General features: G+C 47.9%; 1 protein-coding gene across 1 annotated transcript in view; it reads left to right on the top strand.

Annotated features, from left to right (window-relative positions):
- Window positions 1-5865: 5865 nt before the first annotated feature.
- Window positions 5866-17804, top strand: part of LOC139234620 (scavenger receptor cysteine-rich domain-containing protein DMBT1-like) — a 46646-nt gene continuing 34707 nt past the window's right edge. Inside the window, exons 1-2 of the mRNA XM_070865308.1 lie at window positions 5866-5878; window positions 6822-6958. Of these exons, the coding sequence (XP_070721409.1) occupies window positions 5866-5878; window positions 6822-6958 (150 nt within the window). The remainder of the gene's footprint in view (window positions 5879-6821; window positions 6959-17804) is intronic.

Raw genomic sequence — 17804 nt, 5'->3', positions numbered from 1 at the left:
TGATGGAATTAGATAAGGAAAGTTGGGAGGTGGCTCGAGTGGAGCTTTAGCACCGATATGGACTGGTTAGGCCAATGGTCTGTATCTGTGAAATACAGTATCTCCTATAAAATCCTATATAAATAATATTCTATTTATTGATACAGCAAAACTGATCGAACTACATTCATGACCGGTGGTAGTGGATTCAGACTGTCTTATATGGCAAGTTGGATTTCAGATGGTTCGGTCCAAATAACCAGTGAGGCCTCATTAGGCACAGAAAATAATTAAACCTAATGACGAAACTCTATTGGAACAATTCCAAGATTAGTTACTACACACAAGTATTTTTCATAAACACTAACGATGAGCGGCTCCACATAATTCACTGTTGGGAACTACATTTAAAAGCAATGAAATACAGTACGAGGTAACTCTGGACAAGAAAAAAACGGCTGAAGAAAAAGTTGAAAGGAAAGAACAGAGGGCAAGAGAGAGATTTTGAGAGACAGAGAAAGCGCCAGAGACATCGAGATAGAGAGAGAGAGAGAAACCGAAAGGAGAGTGCAATCAATGAACTAGTGTAAGGAGTTCTGGGGAGTGTTGTGCCTTGGTTGTCTCTCTCTGGGCTTCTGTCCTCACAGCTTATGCCTGGCCTGTGACGTACCCTGAGTGCTGCAGGAGCACTCCTGGAGAGACTGTATCCACAGCTTATGAAGGGGGTTTTGAGACTCGTGCAGCACCTGTGAGTGTCAAACACTCCTAACCGCTTTCTTTCCTAGCCTGTGGCACACAGTTGAGTGTTTCCGAGGCGCTCCTGGCTTCCCTTAAACTGTTTTGACACAAGACTCACGATCAGGAGATGTAATACAACAGAACTGAGACGAGGTGCTTCCAAGAGGAACTTGAAGCTTCTAATTTATTTGAAAAGGTGTATCTCAATAAACAGCAATATACCAACAAAACAATCCCCCTAAATCCCACTAAACGGACACAACGAAAATTTTTACACAAGTTTAACAGCAGTGCAATGCCCAACCTCCCACCTTCCTGACCTAACTGAGTTGGGAGTTCTGGGCACCAGAGATTGTACTCACCACAGCCTTTACAATCTTTCCAGGTCAAAACGCAGTTTCGGGGTTCTCTTTTTGCTATCTTCAGGATCGAAGTTACTTTTTCCGTTGTGATTTTTCTTAGAAACTTGGTTGTTGTTGCGTCTTGTTGTTGCTGTGGATCTACCTGAGTCCCGTTCTCAGGGGAAGATCCTTGTGTAAAAAAGAAAAGGTTCAGTCTCCAGTAGCGAAAGGAGGCTGAACTGATGCCGTCTCGGGATGGTGGTTTGCTTCTTCTGTGTTCGGTGTCTTCGGACACTGGTCTTCCTTCTGTGTCGAAAGGCTGACTGCTTGCTGGAACACAAGAACGGAACAACTTGTCGGGGCAGAAACCCCTTCTTATATCCAGTTATCCAGCCAGACTTTCGTGCTGAAATAAATCCTTCCCATTGGTGGGCTTGTGATTTTTGAAAAATGCAGCTGTGTTGGATTTCGCGGGGGTTTTTCCACTGGCCATCCCTGATGTTAACTTAATCAAGGTTTGAGAAGTTGTTAATTGGGTTGGCAGGGTGTGGGCCTCCTGTAGTCATTGTGTAGGCCCTCGATTTGTTTTGGGTTCCCTAGTTTTCTTAAGGCCTGCATAATATCCCTCCACAGTGTAAACGTGGGGGAGACAATAGCCCGGTATTGGTGATGAGTCAGTCCCGAGTTTTCGAGCAAGGGCACTCCCATTGGCTTGGGGTCCCTTGTTTCGGGCTGTCTCTGTCCCACCATTGGACCTCAAGTGTCCTCCCCCGTCCAATCACTGCCCTGCCAAGGCCTCATTATCTCGGTTTCAATCCACATCTGGTTCTGGGTTCACTGTTCCTTCCAGGACACTGGCCTGCTGCAGCACAGACAGATCCCACAGCTCTTTTCCTTCTGGGTAAAATGAGGGGTTTTCTTCCTCCCCTTCATAATCCCGCATCTGACACAGTCAGACACCACTCGAGTGTATCACAGTTCAGGGTGGTGAGAAAACCCCTGGTCTCCCAAATTGCTCAACCTTTCCCAGTTTATCTCTAAACTTGTCCCAGTCCATATACCTGTTTCACACAGTGCAGAATACAGAATCAAACAGGTTACAATATTTACAACAGCAATATATACATGTGCCTAAGATTACAGCAGTATTTGTCCATTTAGTCTCATTCTGGCTGCCCCAGACATTGTCATTTCAGTAATAACTGCAAAACAAACAAATCTGCCTTGTAAACTCCCCAGGGGCCATCTATGAAAACAGGGTAATTCCTTGGAATAACAAACAGCCTGAGTGTTGCGGTCAAGCATTGTTTACACGCCTTGAGTGTTTAGCAATGGCTCTCCTCTCTGTGTAGTAGCCTTAGGAATTGATTTATTTTCCTTTTTCTCCTGAGCTTACAGCTTTAGCGAGCAGATAAGCTACAATCAGGAGTTGGCCGATCACCAAAGCGTGCGATCCCACCCGGATCCACGCAGGCATGTCTGCCCGTATCCCCAAATCCCACTATGCTGGGGGTTTAATCTGGGCAATCTCCCCTGCTAGAATTTCAGTTTTCTGCTCCATGGTGTAAAAATGTTTTTGAGACAAATCCACTGCCTGGAGGAGGGCTGTAAGTTTCTCAGGTAGTGGGGCAATGGGATAGCCAAAATGGGCGACATATTGTTGTAGGTGGCTGAGGTTGTTTTGTACCATGAGGTGAATCGTAGAAGGTTCTGGGATGGGTGTAATTCTGGTGTGTGCCACTTGAACCTCTGCCCTGGGTTTAAAAAGCAAACGCTACTGTACGTTATTGGACACCACCTTCCCGGTCCATGTTCATACTGTTGGGCACTTGTGGTGACACAGTATGTCCCACCGCCTACATATGGAAACTGTGGAGGCATGTGGTTAGGGGCCATTACCTCCATTGTGCAGTTGATAGGCTCTGCCCCAGCAGGGCTGAACCCTCACTGTGGCCTTGCAAAAGCGTTCAAGTGCTGGGGGCACAGGATTACCTGTGCTCCCCTGCTCCGACAACCCAAGAGGTCTGTACCTGTCACAGTCTGCTCCCACATTGTGACATAAGGTGGGACCTCTTGGAATCGAACATGCAGCCCTCCACAAATGACTCCCACATTTTCCATTCGGTACAGGGGTGCTGGTCGTGGGGACGCCCCCATCACAGGCACCCTGACCACCACACCCATGATGGTATGATTTAACTTTCCACAGTCCACCGGTACTGGGTAGGCTTCCGACGCACACGAAGTTGGCAAGGACGCAAAACATTATCATACGGGTGCAGTGCTGCTAAGTGATGATTGCTGATTCAGGAAGTGACCTGTGCCTGTCTCAGATCCTCGAGGTTACTCCGTCCCTTTCCCAGCAACCAGGCCCCATAGAGCACGCACACCTCATTTTGGGCGGCTTGACCAGAGACGTTTCTATCCTCCCGAATCAAAGCGTTTATAGCCCTGGCCTGTGCCTCCAATTGAGAAATAATCTCCTTTAAGTGAACTATCATTGCCACCTCTTCTGGAGCGCGGATCCCACTACGGTATTCTCGTCCCCCAGGATTTTGCGCAGCTGGTTCTTCAACCCATTCATCTGGAGGGCCAGCTATACGTTATCCAAACTGTCTATGGCGGACGCCCGGTGTTAAACCCCGTGAAAATATCATTTAAAATCCCTCGTCTCTGCTTGCCCGGTTCGGCCCTATCCCACTGCCACTCTGACATCCCGAAGTCCAGTTTGTAGAACTTCCGGAACATCTCCCGCAGCAGAGCCTGGTACAACAGCGTGGTTTCCTGGGGACACCACGTTGGTAGGAAGATTTCTGTCAGATTTAGCACCACTGATACCACCGTGTAGTGTATCCCCTGATAAAGTTTCTCGGTGGGGACCAACACAAAACCATTGGCCGGCCCCCTGGTTGTTGTTGGGCACCCGTGTGGGACGGTGAGCTTGGCCGTGGCTGGGGGCTTCCTTTCTTGAACTACTCGTTCGGTGGCGTTTACTTGTACCCGGGGATTGGGGGACACACACGCCTCCCCGCTGTGATCCCATTCCACCCCATCCCCGACATCCAGCCACCACCTATAGAAAGCAATGGAGACCCCCGCTGAACACACGCGAGTGGATCCCCACATACACAAATAAATCCCTTGGTCGTATGCCTACCATTTCTCCCAGCACACCGTGACCCCGACAGATGACCCACTGATGGTTTGGTAGGTATCATTATCCAGACGTTCCCAGTCGAGTGTCGGTCTCCCACGTCCCTCTTGAGCTTTCTGAGCCACCACCACCGTCCCAGAGGTGTGTCCCCTTGGCAAGTTAGGCACACCTTCCTACCTTCTGTCACTCTCACTCTGGAAGTGGCCACAGTGATCTCCGGGCATGGGATGGACACCTTTCCGTAGGTGAAGCCCTCGTGGTTGGAGTACTTGGTGGAGTTCGAGCCCAACCACCCAGGCCATCTCCCCTCGTGGGATTAGGTGACCCTGCCATCCGCCGCAGAGTCCCTTCTCCTGTGGTCACTGTCGGTGCTCTGCCCCCGGAGCATCCGAAAACCAGGGAGTCCTCGGTGTCCTCTCGGTGCCCGGTGCAGATCCTTAGTGATACCAGCATCACTAACGCCCAGTAGGGAGTTGTTGACATCTGAAAGGCAAGAAGAACATGGCCTTGCCTTGAGAGACCTCTCCAGGCCCGGCCCGCGTAACATGTTCCAAACACAAAAATGCTGTATCCAACAGTCACTGCCTTACCTGAACACATATGCACACAACACAAAGTAACAAAACAGGAAGGGAAAATATATAACTGCCACCCGTCACCGGGTGGCCAGGCTACATCCTGTCACTGTACAGGCGTCATCAACCACTCAACTGACCGTACCCTGGGGACCAGGATGCCCTCCACTGAGGGGCTCGTATAGTCTCCCTTAATGGGTCTGGTGCTGCCCTCCAAGGCCCTCCCGAGCCCCAGATAATCGGTGGGAGACCCTTCCTGTTATCTTTCGCCTTCTCGGTGTGGGGATGGGGAGCTAAGTAAACAGGGGACCACGGCGCCCTGGGCTGTGGCACTCTGTCACTCCTTCTTACAGTCGGTGCAGAGTCCCACGTTATGGGCTGCAACGCTTTCTCCTCCACCTCTTGGGCTAGCCCCAGCTGATCCACCATGGGAGGTTCAGCTTCCCTTTGCTAGTAGTAGAGCCTTTCTCCCCACTTCTGTTCGTGGGCTGGGAACCCCTACTCAGTGGTGGGATAGCCTTACTGGAGCAGTGAACGATCTGTAGAGCTTTGGGGCCCGCTGCCTCCTCTGGAGCCTCCACATCTACCGGGGCCTGTTTTTCCTCCAGTGCCTGGTTCCCTTCCCTTGCTCGTCCCCTCTGTTTGTTATCCCTTTTGGGGCCGAAAAGCTTACACTGGTTAATGTGATACCACTTCACTCGGCGAGGCAATTGAACCACATAGACCATAGGCCTTGTCGACTATGCTGTATGGTCCCATATACAGTGGTTCAAATACCCCGACCCGGGTGAAGCTTCTCACCATCACCTGGTTGTCCACCTCCCAATCATGGTGACTGCGGGGTTCCAGCAGCAGTCGATTGGCACGGTGCTGTTTACCCATGTTGTTGGCTGCCTGCCAGTGAATCTGTTGAAGCTGTTCGAACAGATTCCTGACGAAGTGGTTCCGGTTCACCTCTTGAAGCTGTCCTTCGGTGAGGATCGGCGCCAACACATGCACTGGGATTCTCATAATCCGGCCAGTCGTTAGCTCATGGGGTGAGTACCCTGTGCTCTTTGACTGACTGTCCCAGATTCACATGAGGACCAACGGTAAGACCTCCACCCACTTTTTAGGTGAGTCTCCCATCTCTTTGCACAGCCTTTCCTTTATGGTCCAGTTCAGGCGTTCTACGGGGCTGAGGACTGAGGGTTGTAAGCGACATGCCATTTGGCTCTTATGCCCAGCATATTTAGGGTGGCTTCCCCGGTCGGACTCCACGATTTGAGGTAGACCCCACCGAGAGAGCACCTCCCTCACCAGGATTTTTGCAGTTCCCATTGCGGTAGCTGTTCGGCAAGGGAAGGTTTCCATCCACTTACAAAACACATCCACCAGGACGAGGCAGTATTTATAACCTCCCTGGGCGGCCAGTGGTGGTCCAATGTAGTCGATCTGGATCGACTGCCATGGTCCCTCTACCCATCTGACGTGTCCCATGGACACCTTCCTTTTCTGGGGGTCCGGGTTGTTTGCAGCGCAAACCAGACAGCCCGCACAGAAGTCGCGGATGTCTTCCCGGAGGCCTGGCTACCACCCTGCGTTTTCTACCTGTTGCCAGTTAGACTCCGGCCTGGGGTGTCCCCCACCTGGACCCTCATGGGCCAGCTAAAGGAATTCCCTCCGGTGTTGTGGCGGCACTACCCATTTGTACCCTTTAAACAACATGCCTTCCCGCACAGCAATATCTGCAGCAATGTCCGGGCCGTCAGCCTTTTCCCCCTTTCTGATAGCAGCCAAGGCAGCCTTCAGGACCGGATCCTGCATCTGGACTACTTTAAGGTCCAGGCCCACCGCCACCCCTAATTCCCTTGTGTTCCTGCTTGCTTCTTGCTGCTGCTATCCTGCCTGCCTCGTATGGGTCCCATAGGCGACCTGTACGAGCACCTTCCTTTGCCAGCAGGTCTGCCTGCTGGTTACCTTCCCCCCATGGCTCAGTTTTGGAGTGGGCCTTCACCTTATGGATATACACATTCCCGGTTTCTCCCACTGCAGCTACGATCTTTTCTAGCAGGGGTTTGGTCACAAGGGGCTTCCCATCCGCAGAGGTGTACCCCCGGCGTGACCAAATCGCCAGATATTCTGTACATGAATTGCAAGTGAACATGCTGTACGAGCAAATCGTGTTTGGGGTAGGGAATTCCTCGGGGTGTATGACCACATACATCACCGCCGAGAGTTCCGCCTGCTGGGCACTCAGGGTGCATGGGAGTTTAAGAGCCAAGGCAATCCCTGCCTTGGGATCTCAAACTCCACAGCCCGTGGTCTTGTACCCGTGGACACTGAACTCGAACCATCAACGTAGATCTCACGGCCTGTGGGGTGTATCTCTGCCCGAAATCCAAAGTTGATGTCCCATACCCTTCCACAGAGCATCTATGCGGCTGCCTTGGATAGATTAGATTTGCTGCGAGCCTGGGCTCGCAGAGGCCCTTGACTTTTAATGCCATTTGGGAGAGGAGGAGGGTCCAGCGAGTGATCCTAGCAGTGCTCATTGTCCAGTCCTTAATCCTCCCGTCCAACAGCTTCTGTGTCAGGGTATGATGGGTGAGGAGTGCAATGGGGGATACTCCAGTCAAGATCTGAGCTCCCTTTACTGCCCAGTGAGTGGCAAGCAAGTGCCTCTCACAATTAGAGTATCCATTTTCTACCTCCGTGAGGACCCTGGAGGAGTACACCACCGGTCTCAGTTGGCTGTTTCGCTCCTGGAGCAACACTGCACTTAAGCTGTCACCACTGGCTGCCACCTCCAGGAAGAATTCCTGTGCCCCATCAATTGCCCCTCAGGCTGGTGCTACCTGCAGGTCTCTCTTCAGACGGACAAATGCTGCCTCACAGTCCTCATCCCACTCCCACTCAACTCCCTTGTGTAGGAGTCTGAGCAGAGGGGCGGCAGTGGCTGCATAGTCTTTTATGAAGTCCCTACAGTAGCCAGTGATTCCCAGGAAAGACCTTACCCCTGACACATTTGTAGGGGCAAGGAGTTCCTGCACTGCCTTTCTTCTAGCCTCCTCACTGGCCATTTCTCCTGCCCTGATCGTCAGGCCCAGGAATTTTACTTTCCCTAGACCTATCTGGGCTTTCTTGGGGTTAACTTTAAAACCAGAACCCGTTGGATATGTCCAACACTGTGAACGTGGTTGCGGATGCAGGGATTTTCCCTATCAGATGCGCAACCGCCGCTACCATGGGAGCACAAGCTGGAATGTTTTTATTGAGCACCCTGTAATCCACAGTAGCCCTCCAAGAATTGTTCGGTTTCGGAACTGGCCAAAGCGGGGAGTTGACATGGGTGGCTCTGGGTCTCAAAACACCCTGCTCAACAAGCGAGCTTAAAGCTGTCTCCAAGTCTGCTTCAAATCCCTGCATCTGCAACCACGTTCACAGTGTTGGACATATCCAATGGGTTTTGGTCTATCCCTGTATGGAGGGAAGACCAGTACAAGTTTGCCTTCACCTTCTGGGAACAGCAGTATACATGGAGCTGCCTCCCACAGGGCTTTCATAACAGTTCCAGCAATTTTCACCAATGCATGGTGAACTGCTCAAAAGGCTTCAGCCAACCACACCAGCTGGTCCAGTATGTGGACGACCTGCTGCTATTCACAGACAGCAGTGAGGAACACGATCCACTGCTGGCCGAGCTGCTGGCCTTACGAAAGGAAGGGGGTTTTAAAGTTAAAGTAAAGGCTCTCGGGGAAAGCCATACTGCTTTTGCGGGTGGGACATGGGATCCCCATCTATTCTAACCTCCACTCCTGTGACTCTCCCACAATCGTGTTTATGGGTGGCAAATGCTGCAAGATTTGCTTACACATAGGCCGGGGTGTTACCGACCAGAACCTCCAGGTCGTAATCCCCTTTTGGCTTCATGGTGCACAGAGTCCCTTTTCCCTGTTTCTTATCAATAACCATGACTTCTCCCTCTGCTCCCGTGTCCACTGTGCTCCATAGACAGTGATTCCTCAAGTCTACTAGGATCTGGCGAGCGATGATGAAATCGGCCCCCAAGATCCCTTTTCCCATCACGACGAACTTGCATTGTGTTTGGAGTGCTCCTAAACAAACTGTGAGCGGGACTGAGAAAAAACCCAGCCTTCTCATTTCCTGTGAACCCAACTAGTTGATACGGCACCCCGTTTGATAGAGGTGAGGTTGCAGGGGCCTCCGAATGGACTATGGTGCTGGAAGCGCCGGTGTCCAGAAGGTAGATACCCAGTACACCCTCAACTTCCATCTTGACCCAGGGTCGTCCCCAGGGGTCGTATTCTAGTGGGCACAGGTATGCAGGCTGTGTCTGGGCTAGTCACGGCCTCTGTACTGGTAGGGTTGCTGGTGCTTCCCTGCCTGTTGCAGTAGCTACCTTAACCTCCCCTCCAGCGCTGTCCTCACTGCAGCTACTATCTCTTCAAGGGATAGTGAGGAGCTCCCTCCATCTCCCCAATCTGAGCAGCTCCTAATGGAGTTCCCCCTCCCGCCCCCCCCCCCCCCCCGCATATCTCTTAGCTGGGCTCCTGCAATCCCTTTTAAAATGCCCAGCTTTCCCGTGCCCATAGCACACTCCCTCCTTATCAGACGAGCGGCCACCCTCCTGGTGCCATTTCTTTTTGGGAATCGAGTTGGGTTTTACTTCATTTACCCGACCTTTGGAGATTTTCTCCTCCACCCCTCCTCCATTCTATTGGATCAGTGCCAGTTGCCTGACCACTGCTTCCTCGGTGAGGTTGGGATCCCGGGAATCGAACCACAGTTCTGCCCTGGCCTTGAGCCGGGGCAAGCAGTTCGCCACCAGCATCCTCAGCCAGCGGCCGGTCTGCGCCACGGAGAGATTCGCCCGGTCGAGGAGCTCCCCACAGGCTGTGTGGTATACCACCCACAGCCTGTCCGCAAATGCCTGCGGGGCTTCCCCTGCAAGCTGCCTTGTCGTTTCGACCCGTTCGAAAGGACTACTGTCATCGAAGCCCATAGCCTCAAGGACGGCCCTCTGGACCTCAGAAAATATGTGCTGCCCTCTCTGGCATTCTGCCAGGAGGGCCTCGTACAATTTGCTGTCCAGCGAGAAGAGCAGCAGCTTGACTATCTCTTCCTCGTCGCACCCATTAATTTCCCCTGCCTGCATCACCACCATGAAGTGGATAGACGGGTCCCCGGTGCGAGTGAGTTTGGCCAAATGGGCCACTATGGCCCTGAGTGATTGAACTGCATGGGGAATAATAAAGTCGCTCTCCAGCCCTCATCGACCTTGGCCATCTGCCTGTGGAGGACCATACTTGCGCTGCCTGACTGGGCACATCTGCCCCAGTTCAGGATCTTTCTGCGCTGGTCCCTCCACCTCCGGCTGTTCCACCATACCCGATGCAGCAGACAGTGCCTGGTCGCCTGATCCTGCTCCAATCCCTGCTGCTGAACGGGACAAATTGACCAGCCCTGGGTATGCTACTACCTGCGCGCCCCGCTCCTCCTGGTACCCCACCGGACAAACCACTGGTGCCTCAGGAGGTCGTCGGGCGTCCCTTGCCTTTGGATTCTCCTCTACCCACCACAATACTCTCCGTTGTCCCCTGTGGACCCTCCAGGTCCTATTAGGGCGACCATCCCCTTTGCCTGGGATAGAGCGTGGGTGAGAGTTTTAATCCTCTCCTGGCGGGGACCGTGATCTGCCCATTTAAACTCACTGCTACTGGCCACCTTATAAGCTGCCTGCACGTCTTTTAATTTATTCTCTAGTTCCCTAATTTTCTGGCATACCGAGAGTTCCGTTCCTGGAGGGACCCCTCACTACCCTTGGCCTCAGTGACCTGACACTAAAGATAGTCCCGGCTATTTCGGAAGGTCTCCTCCAACTGCCTCTTCCTTTGCTGCTCCTCAGCTAATTCAGCCAGCAGGTTGTCCCCAACCTCAGCCGGATAGCAGAGAGCTCCTCTAATTTCTGAAGACTCTGTTCCAAGTCCTTCACCCGCTGGTCGAGCTTTTGGACTTGGCGGGTGGGGCAGATAAGCCAGATGGCCTTTTCCACCCTGCGGTTGTGGTCCTTCCCTGCTGTCCACTGAGCAGCAGCATCCACTGGGCGCTCTGCCCATTTGAGGGCATGCACCCAAGGTTTGCTGAGTTTCACCTTGCCAAAAATGTAGGAGGAAATTCTCTCCTCCATTTTAGTTTCCTCTCTTATCACCTCATCTTTTGTTTGCTTGTGTCCTGCCACGGTCACCATGTTCTGTAAGGGGTTTTGGGGAGTGTTGTGCCTTGGGTGTCTCTCTCTGGGCTTCTGCCCTCACAGCTTATGCCTGGCCTGTGAGATACCCTGAGTGCTGCAAGAGCACTCCTGGAGAGACTGTGTCCACAGCTTATGAAGGGGGTTTTGAGACTCGTGCGCCCCCAAAGCTTATGCCTAGCCTGCGAGGCACCTGTGAGTGTCAAACATAGAAACATAGAAACATAGAAAATAGGTGCAGGAGTAGGCCATTCAGCCCTTCTAGCCTGCACTGCCATTCAATGAGTTCATGGCTGAACATGAAACTTCAGTACCCCCTTCCTGCTTTCTCGCCATACCCCTTGATCCCCCGAGTAGTAAGGACTTCATCTAACTCCCTTTTGAATATATTTAGTGAATTGGCCTCAAGTACTTTCTGTGGTAGAGAACACTCCTCACCGCTTTCTTCCCTAGCCTGTGGCACATAGTTGAGCGTTTCCGAGATGCTCCTGGCTTCCCTTACACTGTTCTGACACAAGACTCACGATCAGGAGATGTAATACAACAGAACTGGGATGAGGCGATCCCGAGAGGAACTTGAAGCTTCTACTTTATTTGACAAGGTGTATCTCAACAAACAGCAATATACCAACAAAACAATCCCCCTAAATCCCACTAAATGGACACAACGAAAATTTTTACACAAGTTTAACAGCAGTGCAATGCCCAACCTCCCACCTTCATGACCTAACTGAGTTGGGAGTTCTGGTCACCAGAGATTATACTCACCACAGCCTTTACAGTCTTTCCAGGTCAAAACGTGGTTTTGGGGTTCTCCTTTTGCTATCTTCAGGATCTTGAAGGTACTTTTTCCGTTGTAATTTTTCTTAGAAACTTGGTTGTTGTTGTGTCTTGTTGCTGCGGATCTAATTGAGACCAGCTCTCAGGGAAAGATCCTTGTGTAAAAAAGAAAAGGTTCAGTCTCCAGTAGCGAAAGGAGGCTGAACTGATGCCGTCTCGGGATGGTGGTTTGCTTCTTCTAGCTTTGGTGTCACTGGTCTTCCTTCTGTGTCGAAAGGCTGACTGGTTGCTGGAACACGAGAACGGAACAACTTGTCGGGGCAGAAACCCCTTCTTATATCCAGTTATCCAGCCAGACTTTCATGCTGAAATAAATCTTTCCCATTGGTGAGCTTATGATTTTTGAAAAATGCAGCTGTGTTGGATTTCGCGGGGGTTTTTCCACTGGCCATCCCTGATGTTAACCGAATCAAGGATTGAGAAGTTGTTAATTGGGTTGGAAGGATGTGGGCCTCCTGTAGCCATTGTGTAGGCCCTCGATTTGCTTTGGGTTCCCTAGTTTTCTTAAGGCCTGCATAATATCCCTCCATAGTGTAAACGTAGGGGTGACCATAGCCCGGTATCGGTGATGAGTCAGTCCCGAGTTTTCAAGCAAGGGCACTCCCATTGGCCTGGAGTCCCTTGCTTTAGGCTGACTCTGTCCCACCTTTGGGCCTCTGGTGTCCTCCCCCGTCCAATCACTGCCCTGCCAAGGCCACACCGTCTTGGTTTCAATCCACATCTGGTTCTGGGTTCCCTGTTCCTTCCAGGACACTGGCCTGCTGCAGCACAGACAGATCCCACAGCTCTTTTCCTTCTGGGTAAAATGAGGGGTTTTCGTCCTCCCCTACAGAAGAGAAACAATGTGCATAGAAAACTAGGAGTAACAAACAGCAACAGAACAAAGAATCGTGTAGTAAGAGCAGAGGTAAAGGTAGTAAAAATGCAAAGCCGACTAGCAGGCGCAAGTTGCCACATGGGGTTATGGTATAAAATGGCAATAACGGAGATCTGGCTTAAACATTGGCAAAAATAGGAACTAATCATTCCTGGCTAACATGTATTAATGAGGGATAGGGAAGGGGAAAGGAAAGGATGGATGTGAATATTGATCAAGGATAATATTAAAGTTCTACAGAGGGACGATGTACTAGATGGTTGAAAGACCGAATCTATTTGATACGAGTTAAGGAACATAAAAGGTGCTGTTACATTACTGGGTGTTTAATTATAGATCCCAAATTGTGAGTAGAAGATTGAAGAGCAAATCTGGAGGCAAAAGTCAGTGAAATTTAAAAATAATAGAGCAGTGATGATAGGGGATTTCAATAATTTAATATAGACTGGCAAAAACTTAATAAAGAGCAAGGAGGGTGAAGAATTCCGAAAGCAGAACTTTCCTAATCGATAGGTTTCTAGCAGAACGAGGAATGTAACAGTGCAGGATCTAACCCGATCGAGTGAAATATGGCAATTGCGCATGTTTCAGCCGGATAAATCTGGGTAATAGTGATAATAATATAACTTGGTTTAATTTGATTTTAAAAGGAAAAAAGAAACATCAGTGATGAAACGAGCCAATCCCAGTAATTTGGAAGCTATCTAGCACAGGTGGACTTAAAAAAGATTGGACAGAAAATGACAACGGCAGGCCTTCAAAGCAGAGATCGTTCGTGTACAAACTAAGCATATACCCATAACGAGGAAAGATGGGATGTCCAAAGCTTGAGCTCTCTGAATGACGAAGGAAGCGCAGATTAAAATAAAACAGAAAACAGAGGTTCATGACAAATGTGAGGTGAAGAATACAATCGAAAACCAGGCCAAATTGAAAGAGTGCCGAGGGTATTTGTGAAAACAATATAAGAAAGGCACAGAGGAAGTATGAGAAAAGATTAGCATGTAACATAAAGGGTATCCGTAAAATATTTTTTAGGAATGTGGGACAGCTAATTCAAAGAACCGACGCAGCATATTGGACCGATAGGCCTAAGTCTGTGCTGTAATATTCTCTGATTCTCTGATTCTAAGATCCAGATGCAATGTCGGTGACTCATTTCCATTTCAGACTCTTACAGGTCATTGGCCTCTAAAGTGAAGGCGTTGGATGGAACCTCGGCTCGTTGCATATATTAATGGGCAAGGTCCTTCTCATTGGTGTATTTTACCAAACTGCAATTCACGGTTTATATCTTTCAAAATCTATTGGTTGTTTGGAAGGAAACACTGGTTTCTGTGCAAATTTGTGTCAAAGAATTAACTCCCAGTTCAGTCTGGGTGTCAGTATTTGCTGGCGGGAGAGCTCGGTACCTGGGAACAGCGCTCGGTTCATGTTCATGTCCCATCCTGTAACCGGCTCCCGGGACGATGCTGCGGTCCTTACTGACCCTGTTTCTACTGCAGCTTCTGAACTGTGAGTTATTGATCATTGAAAGTATTCGGTTATTTATAGATACGCTTATTATTATTAAAACATGTACCTCGTTTATACAATTATTGGAATTTACTGTGAACACATTGAGGTGTGGAAAGTAAAAGCTGTTTGGTTTAACAGTGTCATGTAGAGTTTTATGAGGTTTCGGGACTGGCTCCTCCATCGCCTTCCACCTGAGGCTCTTGTATAGACAGAGCAGACTGAAAATCTTACGGGATTTTTTTTAATGAGTCAGTAAGAAGTCGAACGCGTTCACTGATAGAATAAAGAGTATCGGAGCGTGCGGTCAATTTATAGAAAATTGGTATATTTTATTCAAATTTGTCATTCACTGGGATCGTATGAAGTTAATATTGAAATTGTGTATTTAATTTGTAGAAGTTTAATGTAATACATATTACGGGTTGTTTGGTTCATTTTAAGTTTCATAAAATTCAAATAGGCAATTAATTCGCCGTTTTTGTTGGAGTCAGTGAACGCGTTCAAATACTTTTACATCTTTGAATTTGAGAATTGTATCAATCTTACATTTAAAACCAAAATCGAACACAAATACCGAGACAGTTTTGTTTCATTGTGTCCCCTGCTTCTCTTGTACAGACAGAGCTGGCTTGAGTTTAAATGCTAACCGGATTATTTAAACCGAGAATGCTGGAAATAGAGCGCCGTCGTTTTTAGAATAGAGTGTATCGGAGTCTGGGGTGTAAGTTAACCCAATCAGTATAGAACACCAGTCAATGCTGCACCGACTGTTTATTGAATCCACACACACATTTCTGTCACAGGTATTTCTCAGTAGAAATGCTGTCTAACCCGCGTGTGATAAAGTGAACTGTACTACTTTATATCGTTCATTGAGCATTAGAATGTTGGATAAGGTTAATCAATATTGCATAATAAAATATTCACCACTGGTGGAATCAATATTGTTTCAATTAGCATTCATCATTTGCACAATTATTATTAAATACACTCTCCATATAATGTTAATAAAATGTCCGAAAACTTTGGCGAATTTGCTGTTTCTGTGTTGTTGTTTAATTAGTGGTTAGTGAATATCTTCAAAATTATGACCATTTGATATCAAATTAAGTTTTTTATTTCATACCTTTATTGAGGCATGCAATTATTAAGCTTGCTCAATCTCCTTCCACATGCCCATACTTTTTACATAATGCCATGTAGTATTTAATCTGATATCGGGACTTGTTTCTCACTCTCCTTCCACTTGCTGCGTTTTTCGGTCGGTGACTGTTTTCCATTTCTTTCTGTGTGTGTGGATTCAGTCGGCGGCAGGTGCAGCTGGTGTTCTAGACTCAGTGAGTTAGCTTACACCCCAGACTGTGATACACTCTGTTCTAACAGTGAACGCGCTTTAATTTTACTCGGATCTGTTAAAATAATTGGATTCAAATTTTAACCCCAGTCTGCTATGTCTGTACAAGAAGCGCAGGGGACAAAATAAATCAAAACTGCCGCGGTATTTATGTCCGAGTTCGGGATAAACATAGAAAATGAAGGACAAGACTAGCATTTTTAAATTAAGCTTTCTCCTTTGTACCCTTGGTGCGTCATCCTTCTCCCGCTATTCATTGTCCCCGGGCAGCCTTAATTCATCTAAGTTTCTGGGTGACACTTCCTGCTTACTCGGGTTATTAGTGAGACAGCTTCTCTATACCTGTGTGTCCCTGAGCAACTTCAGTTACAGGCCACTTTTAGTTCCTAAACCTTTTGGAACTTGCTATGTGAGTGTTGTTTTTTTAGTTAGTGATTAACTTCAAAATTATGACCACTTTATATCAAATTAAGTTTTCTAATTGACACATTTATATACATCATCATTATCATCACAGGCAGTCCTTCGGAATCGAGGAAGACTTGCTTCCACTCTTAAAATAAGTCCTTAGGTTGCTGAACAGTCCAATACGAGAGCCACAGTCCCTGTCACAGGGATATACACCGTGCCATATAATAATGAAGTTTTCTCGGTCTCCTGAGACATGCCCCATATATTGATATGGAGTCAGGTAGAATTTAATGAGGCATTGGGACTTGTTTCTTTAACTCTTTCCACACGCTCAGACATGTTATACAATGTCATAAGATACCGGGACGTATTTCTCCGTCTCCTTCCACCTGCTTTCTCCGTCTCCTTCCACCTACTCGATATTTTTTGCTGAGGTTTTCGGCCCATGACTCCGGTCAGTTGCTCACTGTTTACAAAGTGTGTTTGGTTCTATTTATTAATCTCGACCAATAATGGTTTACTGACATGCGCACGTTCCCGCACTGTTATCAGATACATCATTTGTTTAATCATTTTATTTTACAAAACTGATTTTATTTTACAAAAATCCTGTTTTGTGTATAATTTAAAGAACATTTTCTGCAATTCATAGAACAGAAAAAACAGGAGATGTATATTAATCCTCGACACATTTTCACAAACGGCGTGCTGATCACAATCAATTTACAGCAAACGGGCTTATTTTATTCAATTGTCTGTACACAAAGCGCAGGGGCAAAATAAATCAAACCTGCCGCGGTATTTGTGTCCGAGTTCGGTTTAAACATAGAAACTGAAAGGCAATCATACTAACTGAATATTGAACTGGGTAACGTAATGCGTACGAGTTGCTTTTAATCCATATTTTGGTTTGTTTTATTTTAAATTCATGAACTTCTTATAGTGTATCGGAGCCTGGGTGTAAGTTAAAACACTGAGTGTAGAACACCCGTCAAATCCGCATCTACTGCCGACTGAACCCACACCGACATTTCTATCACAGATATTTCTCATTAGAATTGATTTCTGGACCTTGTGTGAGACAGAGAATAGAACTAAAATAAATAGTTTGTTCAGCATTGGAGTGCTGGACAATGTCTACAAATATTTTATAATAAAACATTGACCAGAGGTGGACCCAATATTGTTTCAATTAGCAATAATTATTAATATAATTATTTTGAAGTACACGCTCAAAAATTATGTGACTCAAATTTACTAAATTTTGGGGAATCTGTTGTATGAGTATTGTTGAGTGATGATCTTCAAAATGATGAATTTTAATACTAAATTAATATTTCTATTATTTTAAGATGGAGTTAGATAGATTTTTGAACGATAAGGGAATTATGGAAGTGGAGCTGAGGCCAAGATCAGATCAGCCATGGTCTTATTGAGTGATGGAGTAGGCTTGAGCTGCCACATGGCTTACACCTGCTCCAAATTCTATGTTTTTATGTAGGATAAAGGGTCGGACATTTAGAACTTAGATTAGGAGAATTTCTTCACTCGGGGTTGTGAATCCTTGAAATTCTCTACACAACGGATTGTGGATGTTAAGTCCTTGAATGTATTCAAGGCTGAAATCGATAGATTTTTGGACTCTAGGGCTATGGGGATGGGGCGGGAAAGTGGAGTTGAGATCGAAGATCACCCATGATCGTATTCAATGACGGAGCAGGCTTGTGGGGCCATATGGGCTACTCCCACTCCTAATTCTTATTTCAT

The sequence above is a fragment of the Pristiophorus japonicus genome, chromosome 22 (genome assembly GCF_044704955.1).
Source record: "Pristiophorus japonicus isolate sPriJap1 chromosome 22, sPriJap1.hap1, whole genome shotgun sequence".
Lineage (NCBI taxonomy): Eukaryota > Metazoa > Chordata > Chondrichthyes > Pristiophoridae > Pristiophorus > Pristiophorus japonicus.
This window is presented reverse-complemented; position numbering and strand designations above follow the sequence as displayed.